The following is a 15,884-nucleotide window of genomic DNA, read 5'->3' as shown; positions in this document are numbered from 1 at the left end:
AGCGGTTGAGAGTCCGCCTGCCGATGCAGGGGACACGGGTTCGTGCCCCGGTCCGGGAGGATCCCACATGCCGCGGAGCGGTTGGGCCCGTGAGCCATGGCCGCTGAGCCTGCGCGGCCGGAGCCTGTGCTCCGCAACGGGAGAGGCCACAGCGGTGAGAGGCCCGCGTACCGCAAAAAAAAAAAAAAAAGAAAAGGCAAGGAAGGCATAGCAGAACAATCGTTGATGGGTCCTGGTGGGGCGGGACCCAGTGCCTGGGTGATGGGCTGACCTCAGACTTCGGCTCACCCACAGGGGCCGGAGGACAGAGCGTTCAGGTCTGGGGCTGGGGCTGGGGCTGGGCAGGGGGTGGGGGGAGGGGACAGAGTTGATGGTGTGAACGTGGGCAAAGACGGCCTCTTCTGGTGGTTTCTAGCGGCTCAGCTAAAGATGAAACCAAGGCCTCGGCTGAGTGCAGAGGCCAGGGGCTGGGGAGCGGTGCAGGAATCCAGCCTGGGAAAGCCAGGGAGTGAACCGACGCAGAGGTCCCCAGGCTGTCCCTGTGGGTCCACTTGCGGTGTTTGGTCACTGCTTTAGAGGGCTGGGCAGCCCTGGGGCCCCGAAACCGTGGTGACAGCCTAGAGCGCAGCTCCCCTGGAGGCCAGTGGGAACGAGAAGCAGGCAGCAGGGCCCCCGGGGGCGGAGAGCCGGGCCTGGCGGGGCAGGTGGACCGCAGCGTGCAGCACGGTAGGGGACAGGGTGTTCGGTAAAATGACAGCAGCTCCTCTTTGTTTCCAGGTTTTTATTTGCCTTTTATAATTCTGATATTTATGTACATATATATATAGACTTTTGCTTTTTGTAAAGGGCTCATCCACAGACCGAGCAAAGGCATATGGGGAGATGGGGGCTGCTGGGCGGGAGCGCAGCAGAGCCGGGAGAACCAATCTTTCCTTTTTTTTTTTTTTTTTTTTGTCTGTTTTTATTTTTCCTGGGATGGGATCATCAAAGCTAATTGCTATAAAACCTAGAAACCACCTAGAGACTCAGACATCTGCCTACACACTAGTGGCATATGGGGAAAGGGCATGGGTGCAAACTTTCAAAGTCACGGTGTATTTACATCCCAAGGTGGGGCTGGGGGAGGCTGAGGAAGGGAACTGTTCAGACTGGGGGCGGGGGGTCGCTAAGGGGTCCTGGGGTGCGGTGGAGGCTGGGAGAGGCCAGGGTCAGGGGGGAGGAGGTGTGCCTGCCCCGCACCTGGGCAGTGACGGAGGCCACTTGGATGTCGTCTGGCGGGTACCAAAGGCAGCGTGTGTATGGAACTCCTGAAAGCCGGCCGCAGGGTGGGGTGGGCCGGGCCGAGTGCGACACCGGCAGGTGGGACTCTGGGCTCTCCAGATGGCCTCCTCTGCACCCATGGCCAGCCTGCCCAGCTCCCATCCCAGTTGGAGCAGAGATGGCAAAGAAAAGGGAGCAGATGGTGGGGACACTGTGTTCTGTCCCCTGTCCCAGCCAGGCTGGCCAAGCAATGGCTGGGGGTGCAGGTGCCAGCCGTGGTCCTGAGGAGACCCCACCGGGCAGCACCCCCGCTTCCTCTGCCCTGACCACAGCCTCTCTCTGCCCAAAGGCCGGCGAGGCAGCACCTGAAGGCTCCTGATGTGTGGGTGACTGGCCCCCGAGCTGGAGTAAAGCAGTGTGTGCCCAAGAAGGGGTGCAGCTGGGTTTTGGCAATCGAGTGGGGACCAGGCAGTCAGAAGGGGATTAGAGGCAGTGAGCTCCTCTTCTCTGCCCCCGACTTAAGCCTCCCTCGGGCTCAGGATCAGAGGGCCGGGCCACCGCCTGGTGAAGAGAGGGAGGGGCCTCAGTCCCAAGGTCAGGGACCCAGCACAGGCCTCGGACGGGGGGGCTTGGCCTCTGAGTCGGCTGCGGCCTGGCCCTGGGCTGGCTGGACCCTGCTACTCCAGGGTCCCCGCAGGGTTGATGGGGGAGGCGGCCCCTGAGCTGTCGTTGCCTCCCGCCGCCTCCTTCTCCTTCTTGCCACTGTACTGGCCGATGAAGGAGCCGTCCTCGTTGAACTGCACGTCCACGCTGCCCCCGTAGTCGGCCAGGCTGTCGTCACTGCCCAGGGGCTTGATGTCTCCGTTGAGGGATGGCTGGCTGCTGCCGAAGGCCTTCTCCTCGTTGTCACTGCAGGGGGAGGGCAGAAGGGAGTGGGAGGCTGCCCAGCAGTGCCCAGCAGGAGCTGGCAGGTGCTGGCCTGCAGAGGAGGCCTGGCTGGGGGCGGGGCAGAGCCCCAGGGGCCTGGGTTCCGCTAGTCTTCCGTCTTCCGTCTTCCGTGTGCTCTGAATGTACTGGGGCAGAGGCCCTCCGCCTGGACACACTGCCGGGAGGGCAGGTGGCACAGCACGAGTGGGGCGAGGCTTGGGCGTGCCCTGGATCCTGGGGGAGGTGGGGGGCTCGCGGGGCCTGGCTCCCATCTGCAGACGAGATGGGCGGGGGTACCTGTACCGCTGTGGCCCCGGCAGAGCCCAGAGAGTGGCAGCTGGGGTGGGGACAGGCAGGCCCGGGAGCTGAGTGTCAGCGTTGGCTTCTCCCTGAAATAGGGAGCTGCCAGGCCGGAGAGCCGGGGGCGCGCAGAGGCCTGGCAAGCAGGGGCCGGTGGCACTCCCGGGCACATGGCGGCCATGGGAGGCCCTCGGCCCTGCAGTCTAACAGCATCTCCCCACCCGCCCCGCCTTACCTCTCCAGGGACCTGCCGGTACCCCGCAGCACGAAGGAGAGAGAGAGAGACGGGGTCAGGCCTGAAAGCGAGCAGCTGGGCGGCCCATCGGCGCCTGCCCCCGCCCAGCTCACCTGTACTCGCCGAAGGCTTCGTCCTTCATGGGCCGGGCCTCCGAGTCCGCCTGGGTGTCTTCCTTGTCCTTCACTGCAGACACAGAGAGGGCCCAGCTTCTCCTCCCGCCCAGCCTCCACCGGGCAATGGGCCTCGCCCCAGGCGGGGACGCAGGCGAGGCTGTCCCTCTGGGCCCTGAACGCTGACAGCACCCTGTTTCAGCGGCTCTCAGGAACCGACAAGCCTTCAAGGGTGAACTGCTCGCCCCCCGTGGGCCTGGCTACCACGCGCCCCGGTGTGCGCAGAAACTCCCCTTAGGCCTCCTGCCTGCCCCCAACACGCCCACCCCATCCTGCCAGGGGCTCCCGGGACCAAGGAGAACTCGCAGGAGGGATGAACGGGGGCCCTCGGCGACCATCCTCCCTGAGCCCTGGGGTCAGGAGTTACCTGAGTACTTGCCACCCTTGCTGCGCTTGATAAAGCAGAGGATGAGGAAGATGAGAAGCAGGACGATGATGGCGCTGACGAAGCCGATGAACCAGCCCTCCGTGGCAAAGCCGGCGGGAGGGAGTCTCACTCGGCCTGGCAGGGACAGTGGGAAGGAGAACGAGCCCAGGCCCGGGGTAAGATGCTGGGTCCCGGGCGCTGCAGACCCACCACCTGAGCCTGCCCCCCCCACCCCGTTCCCAGCCTTGTGCGCGGGCTTCCCTCAGAGCCTCTAGTTCCATTGGTCCACTCCCGACCCCTCCACCCCCGGGGACCGGGCAAGGGCAGGTGAGGGCCAGGCCCATGGACGCCAGAGGGCCCGGGAGGAGCGATAAGCTGGGGCGAAGCGTGCTTGGAGCTGAGGCTTGCGGGGGACCCTCTGCGGGACAGGGAGGAGGACCTTCTGCAAAAGTGGTTGCCCTGGCAACAGTTCAAACAGAGGATACAAAAAGGGATCGTTCCAGGGACCCAGACTTCTCCATCCTGGGCCGCGGGGCACCCAGGTACTGGGAGGAAGAGCCGAGCCGTGGCCTGGGGCCTGAGGTGGCTGTAGCCTGGCCGGCGGCGGAGGGACGCTGACCAGTCAGTGCCCGAGGCTCCCTTACCAGTGCCGTTGGTCTTCACGGCCATCTGGTGCAGGAGAACCCTCTCCTTGAGCAAGTGGATCTCGTAGTCGGTGTCAGGCTGCAGGTCCCACTGCGTGTAGGAGCTCTGGTTGTAGCTGACGTACTGCGGCGGGAGATGAGCGCCCAGCTTCTCATCTGTAGGGGTGAGAGGGCAGCAGGGGTGAACGGGAGGGCCCGGCAGCACCCTGGCTCCACGCCCCCCCGCAGCCCCTCTGGGCCCTGAGCCCCCTTCCCCCTACTACAGGGTCCCCTTTTGCGCTCACCCCCCAGGGCTTTGAACCAGATCTGGAACCCGAAGTTGCACTGGCCCTCCTTGGGGACCCAGGAGACCACGCTGTAATTCTCGCCAGCCATGGCCGAGATGTTGCCAAAATCCGGGGTCCCTGGAGATTGAGAGAGGGTGTGGGACCTCGAGGCAGCCCCTGGGCCGCCCTCGTGGGCCCGGCTGCCTAGCCCCCCGCCTCAGCCCCCTCCAGCTCACCAGATAAGGCCATGGTGCCTCCTTCCCGCACGATTGCCTCTCCAGGGCCCTCCTTCGTCGTGGCCTGGAGCTGGAAGCGGTACCGCAGGTGGGGGCTGAGGTTCGTCAGGTTGTGCATCCGCAGCTCAGGGTCCGGGAGGTCGAAGGACAACTGCTCTTTGCCCCCATCATCCACTGCGAGGACAGGCGAGGGGTCGGCTTTGGCCGCCAGCACCGCCCACCCCCGGCTCCCCTCCACCCCCCAGCCGGGCTGGGCCGAAGCTCCGGGCCCACGACACACGTACGAGGTTGGTAGGAGAGCACGTAGCCCGTGAGCACGCCATTGTGGCTGAGCGGGGGCTGCCAGTGCAGCAGCAGGCTGGTGTCCGACTGGCACTCCAGGTGCAACGCCTCGGGGTGTCCAGGAACTGCGGGGCACGGAGACCAACGGCAGGTCGTCGCCCTGGCAACCCGGGTGGGGGGAGGGCGGGGCAGGGGTGCAGGGCGCAAAGCTCACCTCCCTCGGGGGTGCTGAAGGTCATCTCGCTGGCGGGCCCCAGTCCCCGGCCGTTAAAGGCCTGCACCTCCAGATGGTAGGAGCTGTAGGGCCGCAGGCCGCCCAGGATGGCGCTGGTGCTGTTGGCAGGCACCAGCACGTGGCCTCTGTGGACGTGCCTCTTGCTGTGCCTCCTCTGACTGCCCTCCCACCAGTACGTCACCTGCAGGCGGACAGGAGACCCCGAAAGGGCAGAAGGCCTCTGCCAGTGACCCTGGGGCACGTGTTCCCCCCTGCCCTCCCAGGGGAGCCTTCCTTCCAACCTGAGCACTTCCGGGAGAGCAGCTGGCAGAAGCCCGCCCCCAACCTTGTCACTCCTGGTAGCCTCACCCCTCACCCCGGGGATCTCCCCAGCCCCTACGCCTCGGACTCTTACATTGTATCCCCGGAGGTGGCCCTTGACCTGGGCTGGGTCCACAGGCCACCATCTGACCAGCACCGTGCTCGAATTGAGGATCTTGATGCCTTCCAGCTCAGGGCTTGCCTGGGGGTCTGGAAACGGCCAATGACACGGATGAGGGCCTGTGGCATCCTGCGGCCAGCCCAGAACCCCGCCCTCCCGCAGGGGGATGGCGGCTCTGGATGCGATATGAGGCGTGGGCAGTTTGATGAGCAGGGCGTTCGCATGGTCTCAGGGTGTCTCCCTGCAGACTGTTTATTAGTCGCGAGAGAAGACGGTAACTACGCCGAGTAGTAACTAGAAAAGACCTTGACTGGATGACCAAGCTTAACGTCTGGTAACGCTCTACATTCAAGGAACGGACAGAAGCAGGATACCTAGACCCCATGCAGGATCCTGAATGGGACCCTGGACTGGGGTGAAGACACCACTGGTCCATACCACGGGGGTACCGGCTGCCACCCAGATAGATGCAAAGTTATAGATGCCAACTTGCTGACGGTAAATTTCCTTCTGGATCTTCATGACGGCACTTTGGTCATGTAAGGAAACATCCTTACTCTTAGGAAATGCACTACTGTATATTAAGAGGTAGGAGCTGGGCACCTGGGCGGATCCCTGAGGGGCTGGGGGGGAGTGGGCCATGCCGGCGCACGCAGGCTCCACCCCCGGGTGTGGGCGGGGCCAGCCCAATACTCACAATCCTCCCCAGAGTAGCCGATGGTGATCTGGGGCTCCGGGCCCTTGCCCTGGCTGTTGACGGCCTGGACCTTGATCTCATAGGGCACAAAGGTGGAAGTGTTGGACACCACCAGGAAGGGGTCGCTCACGATCTGTTCCTGCCAGGCCCCCTGTGTCTTCTGAGGGCGCCACTGCACGCGATACTGAACCTGGGGGGCATTCCAGTCCATCCACCGGAGCGGCTGGAGCGGGAGAGCAGAAAGGGAGCTGGTTGGCCAAGAGCCCCGTTCCCCGACCTCTGATCCACTCCCCAGCCCAGCCTCAGGTCCCTGGTCCTTAGGACAGCCAGGGGGAGCTGCAATATCTGGGTGCCGGTCTTACGTCTGGGGGTGAGCTCAGCCTCGGGGCCGCCTCACCTTCCAAGTGATGACCATGTTGTTGGTCTCGTTTCCTTCCCCCTTCACGTCCACGGGGTTCTTCTCCGGGGCTGCAAAGTAACGTGTTAACACATCAACGCTGTGGGGCTCCTGCTGAGGCCGTGAAGGCCCAGGACCAAGGAAGCAATGAGCCGTTCTGGCCCTGGAAGCAGAGGAGCTTGGGCACGGTCATCTCTCTAGACTCTCCTTGCAGAGCCCAGGGGGCCCGGCGCCTGAGGCCCCGCCCAGGTGCTCACCTGCTTCTGGCGTGAGCACGGTCTCCGAGGCTGGGCTGGGCTCCCCAGGGCCGTATTTGTTGATGGCAGTAACTCTAAAGGTATAGTGGACATAAGGCGACAGCTTGAGGGTGGTGGAGGTCTGGTTCCCGGGCACCTTGCCCAGACTGTGCCACTTGTCAGGCGCCATCTCCTTGTCCTCGAACTCAATGTCATACTCTGCCAAGAAGTGGGGGGCGGTGACGGGGCGGCAAGGTCTGGCCCTCCCTGAGGAGGGGAGAGGGCGCCCCAGGCGACTGGTGTCCTCGGGCTCCTGCGAGCGACCCGGAGCCCCCGAACACAGGTGCGTGCTTCAGTGAGCCGGGCGGCCCCGGAGCCGCAGCTCTGGGAGGAGGGTGGGCCCGCCAGGAGGGAGGGCCAGTGGGGCGCCACGCTGGGGGCCTCTTACTCTCAATGGGGGCGTTGTGGTCGTCAGCGGGGCTCCAGGACAGGCGCACCTCGCTCTGCTTCAGCAGGTGGCGGTCAGACAGCTCCAGCTGAGGCACGGGGCCGGGGCTCCCTGAGGGCCACAGAGGGTGGATCTCGGGCCCACTCACAAGCCGACCACCCCAGCCCCCTGCCCGAAAGCGCCCCGCACCGTAAGCCTGGGCCCCCGTGCCCCCACACCTCTGGGCCACGAGCCTCATAGCGCGCGGGACTCACCCACCACCAGGAGCCCCGCCCTGCTCTCCACCGCGTCCAGCTTGGTGCTGGCCACGCAGCTGTAGTTGCCCTGGTCGCTGTAGTCCAGGCTGTGGATGACCAGGCGCCCGTCCTCTATGAAGTACCTGGCGGGGGTGGGGCACGCGTGTTCTTCTGCTCCCGGCGGACCCTCCACTCCCTGCCACCTGCACTCTGCTCGCCCCGCTCCCCTCTCCTGCCAGAACCTTCCCCCTCAAAGCGGGGCCCCCCCCCCCCCACGGATGAGGCCAGGAGGTCTGGACGTCCTGCCTTTCCCACTCTTCCCCCTTCCACCGAGCCCAGGTTGGGGCTGGGCCCGCACTTGTCACTGTCCCCAAGCTCCTGGAGGTCGCGACCATCCCCGCGCCAGGTGATGCTGTGCTGCAAGGAGGGGTCAAAGGAGGCCTGGCACGTGAACGTCACTCGCGAGCCTTTCTTCTCGATCGCGCTGCGGGGCCCCTGTGTGATCTGAGTGGCATCTGAGGGCAATGACGGGAGGGGAAGGTCACTCCGGGGTCCCCCAGAGACCCTGACCCCCCTCCTGGAGGGGCTGCTGATCACATCGGACCTTTGACCTGCAGGTTAGCCACAATGGTCACGTTGTTTTGGTCATTGGCAGCCTGGCAGAAGTAGTGGCCGGTGTCATTGGCCTGGAGGTCTCGGATGCCCAGGGTCCCGTTGGTGTAGGGGAAGAAGCGCTCGTCCTGCAGCACTGTCTTTCCTTCCCTGTCCAGCCTGGTGCGAGCAGGGCAGGCCTGGCTCAGATGCCAGTGGGCTGGGCCCCCGGCCCTCCCTGGTTCCCTGGGCCAGGAGATGGTGCCCCCCGCTGGGGTTGGGGCACTCACCACTGCACGCTGGGCACAGGGGCTCCAAAGGCCTTACACAGAAGGTAGGCGGTGCTGCCCTGGACCGCCATGTACGTCTCGTTGTCTGGGGTCAGGATCTTGGCCGGCAGCTCTGAGGGAGGAGACGTGGCAGGACTGAGGGTCGGGCGGGCACCCACGCGCGATCAGGAGGCACATGAAGGGGCTGGCGGGGCAGCTTCTCCCAGGAGGGCTCGCAGCCTCTGGAAGCTGCCAGTGACTTCCAGGCGTTCTCAGGCCCCCGAGAGCCCTGCCCATCTTGCTTGCCGGCACCCGGCTCTGGCCCGCGCCAAGCTGAGCCTCTCTCGGCCTTAGGACACGCCAGCCCCTCCGCCTCAGATGCACCTCCCGTCCCAGCCACCCATGTCGTACCAATTATTTGAGGTCCCCCTGACAGTCTACCTCTTCCCAAAAGCCCCCCAGGCCTAGCCCCCTAGTCCTCCCCAAGACTCTGGGGGAGGAGCCGCTAGGCTGGCCTCGGGCACACCCTGGCCAGGGTGAGCCTCTGCTCAGTGACCTGTGCTGCACCAGACCACTGTCTGAGGCTGCTTCTTCACCTGGAAATACCGACAAAGAGCCTGCCTCTCCTCCGTGATCCCCACGCGCTGTTGGGAGGAGGGGCGGGAGAAGAGGGGAAGGCTCCCGAGAGGAGAAAGGGAGCCACGGCGGACAGAGCAGCCGTGGGCTGAGTCAGTGTGGTGGCCCTGCCTCGTGGGCTGCAGGGACGGACTGGGGGCTACGAGGCAAAGAGGCGGCGGCGGCTGGGTCCAGCTGGCTGGCACTCACCGACCACGTAAATGTAGGCGTTGGCCAGCAGGAGCCCGTGCCGGTTTCGGGCCTCACACTGGGTCACCATCGTGTCGCTGGGCTGCACGTTGCTCAGGATCAGGGCTCCATGGTGGATCCGGTACTTCTGGTCCTTGGCCAGTTCTGTGTGCGCAGAGGTGGCCCGCGGGCCCAGGGCCAGAGCAGTGAGCCACGCCAAGGCCGCTGCTCGTCCCCGCCGTCCCCAGGGCTCCCCAAGCTCACTCCCTGTCCCTGCCCGAGGCCCTGCTCACCCTCCACAGGGATCCCATTGATTCTCCAGGTGACCTCTGGCTGGGGCCTGCCCTGCACTTGGCAGTCCAGGCGGGCAGTCTCTCCCGGCCCGTACAGGTGGCTCTGGGGTTTGTGTAGCCAGTACGGGGCAGCTGCGAGGAAGGGGAGAGCCGCCCTGAGCCCGCAGCCCGCAGCCAGCTCTTGGCCCTGGCCCAGACCCTGCCCACCCCTGCGACAGTGAGGGCTGCATTCTGGGCAGCCTGAACGGGATGAGCCGGCAGAGGCACCGTACCCTCCACGGTGACGTAGTAGGCATGCTGGTCACTGCCCAGGGAGTTCTCAGCCAGGCAGCGATACTCGCCGTCGTCCTCCTCCCCCACGTTCAGCAGCTGCAGGGTCTTGTTGTGGTTCTGGTAGGTGACTCGGTCAGCCGGCATGGGGCCGCTCGGGCGTAGCCATTTGATGGTGGGCGTGGGGCTGCCCGGGGCCACGGCGCACGGAGGCCAAGGAGAGAGCACAGGGGAGAGAGGACCAGGCCACTCAGCCCTGCCCCGGCAAAGGCTCCGCCCCGCCCCGCCCCGCCCCTCGCAGGGGGCGCAGACTCACAAGCCCTCGGCGATGCACTCCAGGGCCAGCGGCTGCCCCTGCAGGGCCACCAGGTGGGTGCTGGCGTCGGTGGGGAAGAGCAGGCGCGGCTTCCTGTCCATCATGCTGTTGGCTGTGAGGACACAGAGCTGACTGCGGCGCGGCTGACTGTTCCCTCCACCCACGACGTTCCCAGGCCGGGTGATCTGGACACCCCAGCAAGCCCCCAGGGCTGCAGTTTCCTCCTCGCCCTCACCACCCGGGGAGGCACCCGGGGAGGCGTTTGGGCCAAGCTGTCTTCGAGGAATGCCGGGGTGGCCTGACTGATGGGATGGGCCATGCCTGAAGGTGAGAGAGCAGTAGGGCCTTTGGGACTCACTGGCCTTGACCCGGAGGTCAATGGGTTCCTTTTGAATGATGGTCCGGGTGCCAGGGAAGTGGGCATGGCAGATGTAATCTGAGTGGTTGTCCGAGGTAAGCACATTGGCGAAGTAGAGGTTGCCGTTCTGCCCCATGGTCACCCGCTCGTCCTGCTTGATGTGCAAGATCTCTGCGGGGTGGGGGAGGCAAGGAGGCAGAGGTCAGGACCCCCACCCAGGAATCACACCCACTGACACCCTCCCGCTCGCGGGCACCCACTGCTGTTCATCCAATAGATGCGGAGCGGCTCCGCGCTGGGGGGCGGGTGGCAAGGCAGAATCACCGACTCCCCTTCCTCCGCCTCGACGGGCCTCACTGTCTCCTTTGGCCACTTGGGGGTACCTAGAAGGGACAGAGAGACTGGCACTGTGGGTCTCAAGTCTCCTCCCGGCCAAGGCAGAGCAGGGGAGAGGAGGAGGGATAGCCAAGGGGGTGGGTCAGAGGGCCAGGCCGTGGGGAAGTTCACGTAAAGCAGGCAGACACTCTGGGTCCTTTTTGGGCTCAAGGCAGAGACCGGACACTCCATGCAGAGGAGAGGACGGGCAGGAGGCCGGATGGCTGCGAAGGGTTAACTCTCCACAATTCTCAGCTCCCACCAGGAGGACAGGATGAGGGCGGGTGGGGGAAGGCTGAGGTGCAGCGGTGGGGGGAGGGGAGCTGCGGAGGGATGCTGGAGTTACAGACCCTTCCATCATCCTGACACAGAAACCATGGCAACGGTTCCCAAGGTAACTGGAGGGGCAGAGAGGGGAGAGGAGTGCAAGCTCAGGAGGCAGAAAGCTCAGGGAGGATGGAATGCAGAGGGAAAACCCCAGGGAAAGGGCGACACAGATAAAGACAGAGCCAGAGAGCAGGAAGGAGGGAGCTGGAGGGGCCAGGTGAGAGGCGGAAAGCAGCGGGAGAGGAGACGGAGCGATGGGGGAGGCGGAAGGAGGTGACCGAGAGTGGTAGAGAGGAGATGGTAATTCGGGGATATGGACGGGGCGGAAGCCAAAGCCCAGGTAGTGGCTCAGACAGGCTCAATCCTCCACCCACTCAGTCGGTCAACAAGTCCAAGCCCACGCGCATCCCCCAGGCGGCAGGCCCCCGAGGCCAAGAGGGCGTAGAGCACAGAAGAGAGGGAAGGGGAGATGGAGCCGACCAGGAAGAACGGAGAAAGTACAAGGCAGGGAAGGAGGATGCGGCTACGGGCACGCTTATCAGCCAGCTGAGGCTGGACTCTCACACGCGCTCCCCAGGCCTGTTTGGGGACCTTCTCACGTGCCCCAGGCCCTCCCCGGTCCCTGCAGCGCCTCGCACCCTCGGCCATGAGCTGGATCTCGTGGGACATGGCGGTGCCCAGCTTGTTGCTGGCAAAGCAGCGATAGGTGCCCTGAAAACTCTGGGCGAAGTTGCTGTTGTTGCCCGTGATGGTGAAGGAGCCAGAGTCGGGGGCCTGGTTCACGGTCACACCCGGCTCCTCCTTGGGTTTGAAGAGGACGCCGTCCCGAGTCCAGCGGAACCTGCGGGCAGAAAAAGGCTCAGAGGCCTGAGGCCGGGAACCCAGGACCGCGGCTGGCACAGGCCACGGCAAGGCTGCAAGCCGCCAGGGGCCCCGGGGACGGGCTGAGGCAGGGCGAGGACCAAGGGTGACGAGGGAGATCTGGGGTGTGTGCTCCCAGCTGTTGGGAGGCCCTGGGAGACACGAGGGCTGGAGATAAAGTCAGTGGTCAACCCCAGGGCTTAGAGGGTGAAGGTCACTCACTGCACTTGGGGTTTGCCGCTGGCCTCACACTTGAGGCTGATATCATCTGTGGGGAACACGACCACGCGCCGTGGAGACTGTTCCGTGATGACAGGGGGCTCCATCGCTGGGGACAGGATGGGGACAGTGGTGGTGAGGGTGGCCTCTGGCGGGCAGCGGGCCTTAACCCCTGTTCCGTGGTGAGGGAAGCGGGGTCTGGAGCCTTATAGGCCCCGCGGCAATGGGGTTGCGGGGAGAGGAGGAAGAAGCTGGGCCCAAAGCTGCTGGGGCGAATGCGGAAGGAGACAGAATAGAGAGAAGACGGCACTAAAGGTTTACAAAGAAAGAAACCAGAGGGGACAGATGGAGCCAAAGAGGAGGGCAAAGAGTGTGAAAGAAAGAAAAGAGAGACAAGGACAGACACAGACACAGACACAGACACAGACAGAAAGCCAAAAGGGAGAGAGGGGACCAGAGGGAAGGGGAGGCAGGAAACCCCGCGGACACAGAACAAACGTGTCCCCCAGGCACCCCAGGAGACAGGAGGGAGGCTGATGCGGCCTCCAGGCCTCCAGCACGGGACCCAAGAACCAGAAAAGACTGCAACCCGCGCAGGGGACACGGCACACAGGGAGAGCTGAGCATGTGCAGGAGAGGGGGAGGGACGCGCCGACACCCCCTCTTTTCCTCTCTCCTTGGCCTTCTGGGAAACACTCCCACCCTCCCCGCAACTTACCGTGGTGTCCTTCATCTGAGAAATCCAGGCAGCAAGGGAGAGAGGGAGAGAAAAGCTGACATGCCGCCCCAGCAGGGGGCCCTGGCAGGGGAAGAAGTAAGTGCGCGGGGAAGACACCCCTGGGGGAGGGGAGGCCGGGAGAGGAGGTGTAACGTGGGGACACGTGCCGGCGGAAAGAGGGGACACAGCTCGCATCACCAGTCAATGCCCAGGGGGAGCCAGGCCTCGGCTCCAGCACGCAGGGAGAAAGAAATCCGCGACTTGAGCGAAGAGTGTGCTTTGAACAGACCCTTGCATCTTCCTGGCAGGCCTGCAGAACTGACCCCCACCCCACGCAGGATGCCTCAGAAGGCTGGGAGGCAGACAGTCGTCAGCCAGGGCGCCCTCCCCTGCTCCAGCCCGCTTCCCTCCTAATCCAATTAGCACAGCTCAGTGTTTTCAATTACCCAGGCCCAGTCTTCAGAGCCCAGCTGCCCCCTCCCCTCCAAACCCTCCCAAAGGCCCTGCTGAATCTGAGTATCCATTGCCTGCAGGGCCGGCGCCAGCCCTCATTTTCTCCCCTTCCTTCCTCTCAGCCCGCCACCAAGCTCCCTGGAGCTGAGGCCCGAGCTACGGCCCCCAGTGCCGCTGGACTCAGCGCAGCACTGGCCAGGGTGGCTGTGAGGAGGGGAGAGAGGGGAGGGAAGGGTGGAGAGCAGTGGGCTGCCTCTGAAGGCTTTGTCTCTGCCGAAGACCTCAGTGTAAGGGCCCCCAGGAGAGAAGAGGGGCTCCCTGGGGACACTGCGGAGAGGGCCCTGCGCTGGGAAGGGGCCGGTGCAGGCAGCCCCAGAGCCAGAGCCAGAGAGAGGGACGACAGGCTGGGGAAAGCAGGGAAGGAGACAAAGGGGCCTGGAGTGGCCGGGGAGGGAGACAGCTGGAGGACAGTTTCCAACAGGGAGGCACCAGGCCGCCTGCCATATTGTATTGGGGTCAATAACAAGCGCCCGCCAGTGCCCAGGGCAGCCTCAGACTCGGCGTGCTCTTCGAGCTACTTCTCTTTCCTCTACCCTCCTTTCTCCAAATTCTCCCTGCGCCTCCACACACAGGTGTAGCGGGGCAGGCGGACGCCCAGGGCAAGGCCTGGCAGCGACTGAGAGGAGAAGGACGGGGGAGGAAAGCACGTGTGTGGGAATGTGGAAGGTGGGAGTCTGGGCACGTGCGTGGATGCTGCAGGCTGAGCTGCAGTGACTCTGTGCGCATCCGCTCATGCGTCTGTACTCGGGTGTGTCTCGCCGGAGTACATCTGGAGGCTGTGTCCCGGCTTGCATCCAGTGTACAATTTTGTGTTGCACACCCACTTCTGTGTTTGTGTGCATGACTGTGTTGCTTTGTGTCTAGACTTCTCACTGTGTGCCTCTCGGAGTCTCTGTGCCTGGGTGGGTACGGGTGGCTCGTCTGCGTCTCCCCACGTGCTTGTCCGTGTGCATCCGCAGCGGGGGGAGTGGCATGGGCGTGAGTGCATGCACCTACATGTGTGTATCTAAGGAGACATCCCGGCCTTTCTTCCCATCAGCCCCTCTCCACCTCCTCCAAACCCTCACTGTCCCCCAGTGCTACGTGCTTTCCAAACCCACCTCCCTCAGCCCCTGTCCCATTCCTGGCACGGACAGTCCCCACGTTCAGCCCAGGGCTCATCTCTCAGTGATGCTGGCCTCCTATAGGTCCAGGCTCAGAGACAAAGATGGAAAGGTGAGGGGGGAAGGGAGTGGAGCTACCGAGGAGACTGCCCCTCACGCAAGCCCAACAGCCACTCACAACGGTGTGTTTTCAGGAGAAAACATCGTCACAGTAACACACATTCCACACACACACACAGGTACATGCACACACGACCCACTACAATCCAATGTTAACAGTCAAATACCTACAGACCTTCACAAATGTGACCAGTAAGTAACGGTTATACCGACTCACAAACTTACCCACATAGGAGATCAAGCTCACACTCGGGAATACCCACACTTAGTCCATGACACCTCACGCATCTACAAATACATCCAGACAAAAATAACGTCTGGCCAACTCACAAGCATACACAAATACTCATGTTCGTTCAGTCACAACCTTCCAGCCACACTCCGCAACACCCACGCACCTACCCGTGACCCCCCCCCCCCCCGAAAGGTAATACTCCAACAGCCCCACCCCCAGCCCCACCAAGTAACTACACATCGAATCGCGAGGGCCCAGAAGGCTAAGGGGTCTGTTCCTGTCCCAGTTCACAGAAAGGGCTACCAAGGGCCCAAGATAGGATTACCCAAGCCAGAAGCCGGAGCGAGGCTAGAGCGAGCTAGCCGAGGACTGGGGATGGCCCCATTCACCTGCCCGCCCCATCCTCGGAGGAGGGGTGGGGCGGGCCGAAGGAGAGCGCGGAGGCCGGGAGGAGGAGGGTCCAGGGCCTGGCCCGCTGTCCGTGGTGCTGAAATCTCACCAGCCCTCCCTCACCTCTGGTCCCTGTCCGTGGTACTGAGATACCCCGAGTCTTCCACCCTGTCCTTTCCAGAGGTACTCAGCGTCCTGGGTACCTCTTGTCCACTCCCTGCCCAGGAAAGGAGGGGTGAGGGGCCGGAACCGGGAGAAGGTGAAGAGGTAGAAGATAAAGAGAAGCCCAGCGCGGCGGTGAAGGGAGGCGCCGAGGCTCCCTCCGGTTACTCACATTCCTCGGGGATCTGGATGAGCAGGCAGGGGCTGCACAGGAGGAGAGGCCACAAGTACCGCAGCGCCACGGCCATCTTCCCGGCGGCGCCGGCGGCTCGGCGCGGCAAAAGCCGGCCGGGCTCGGCTCAAGCTCCGGCCAGAGGGAAGGGGGCTGGTGGGCGGCTTGGGGAGGGAGCCGGGGGTGGGGACACTGCGAGAGGGGAGGAGGGAAGGGAAAGGTAAGGGAGGAGAGAGAACGGACGGATGTTAGTGACTAACACCTGGGCGAGCCTGGGCTCCTGGCCCCGCCCCCAGCCCCGCCCCCGGCTGTCCGGCTCCTCCATCCCTCCCTCCCCCCCACCTTGGAGAAGGCAACCTGCAAGAGACAGCAGAGGCTGGGGCTCCAGTTTGCCTTTCATCCCCTTCCTACTCTCTGTCTGTGCCTCC

The 15,884-nt window shown here is 64.1% G+C and overlaps 1 protein-coding gene across 1 annotated transcript; it reads right to left on the bottom strand.

Moving 5' to 3' along the window:
• Positions 1 to 751: 751 nt before the first annotated feature.
• Positions 752 to 15,642, bottom strand: L1CAM (L1 cell adhesion molecule). The gene is made up of 26 exons (XM_033849749.2): positions 15,457 to 15,642; positions 12,047 to 12,152; positions 11,602 to 11,804; positions 10,522 to 10,644; positions 10,262 to 10,432; positions 9,904 to 10,015; positions 9,590 to 9,774; positions 9,318 to 9,449; positions 9,046 to 9,189; positions 8,242 to 8,353; positions 7,965 to 8,131; positions 7,719 to 7,875; positions 7,379 to 7,503; positions 7,125 to 7,235; positions 6,698 to 6,895; positions 6,441 to 6,511; positions 6,044 to 6,266; positions 5,320 to 5,435; positions 4,905 to 5,106; positions 4,693 to 4,815; positions 4,409 to 4,582; positions 4,191 to 4,310; positions 3,907 to 4,062; positions 3,263 to 3,397; positions 2,836 to 2,908; positions 752 to 2,169 (listed from the first exon to the last, which is right to left on the bottom strand). Exons 1-26 carry the CDS (start codon positions 15,530 to 15,532, stop codon positions 1,938 to 1,940), a joined length of 3,747 nt encoding a protein of 1,248 aa, XP_033705640.1. The 5' UTR covers positions 15,533 to 15,642; the 3' UTR covers positions 752 to 1,937.
• Positions 15,643 to 15,884: the final 242 nt, after the last annotated feature.

The sequence above is a fragment of the Tursiops truncatus genome, chromosome X (assembly GCF_011762595.2).
Source record: "Tursiops truncatus isolate mTurTru1 chromosome X, mTurTru1.mat.Y, whole genome shotgun sequence".
Taxonomy (NCBI): Eukaryota; Metazoa; Chordata; class Mammalia; order Artiodactyla; family Delphinidae; genus Tursiops; species Tursiops truncatus.
Note: the sequence above shows the minus strand (reverse complement) of the source record. Positions and strands in the feature narration are given on the sequence as shown.

Coding starts and splice junctions, on each gene's coding strand:
- L1CAM (XM_033849749.2), bottom strand. CDS start 15,532: ATGGCCGTGGCGCTGCGGTACTTGTGGCCTCTCCTCCTGTGCAGCCCC. Junction 7,876..7,964: donor GGCTAACCTGCAGGTCAAAG/GTCCGATGTGAT, acceptor CATTGCCCTCAG/ATGCCACTCAGATCACACAG. Junction 4,583..4,692: donor CGTGCTCTCCTACCAACCTC/GTACGTGTGTCG, acceptor CTGTCCTCGCAG/TGGATGATGGGGGCAAAGAG.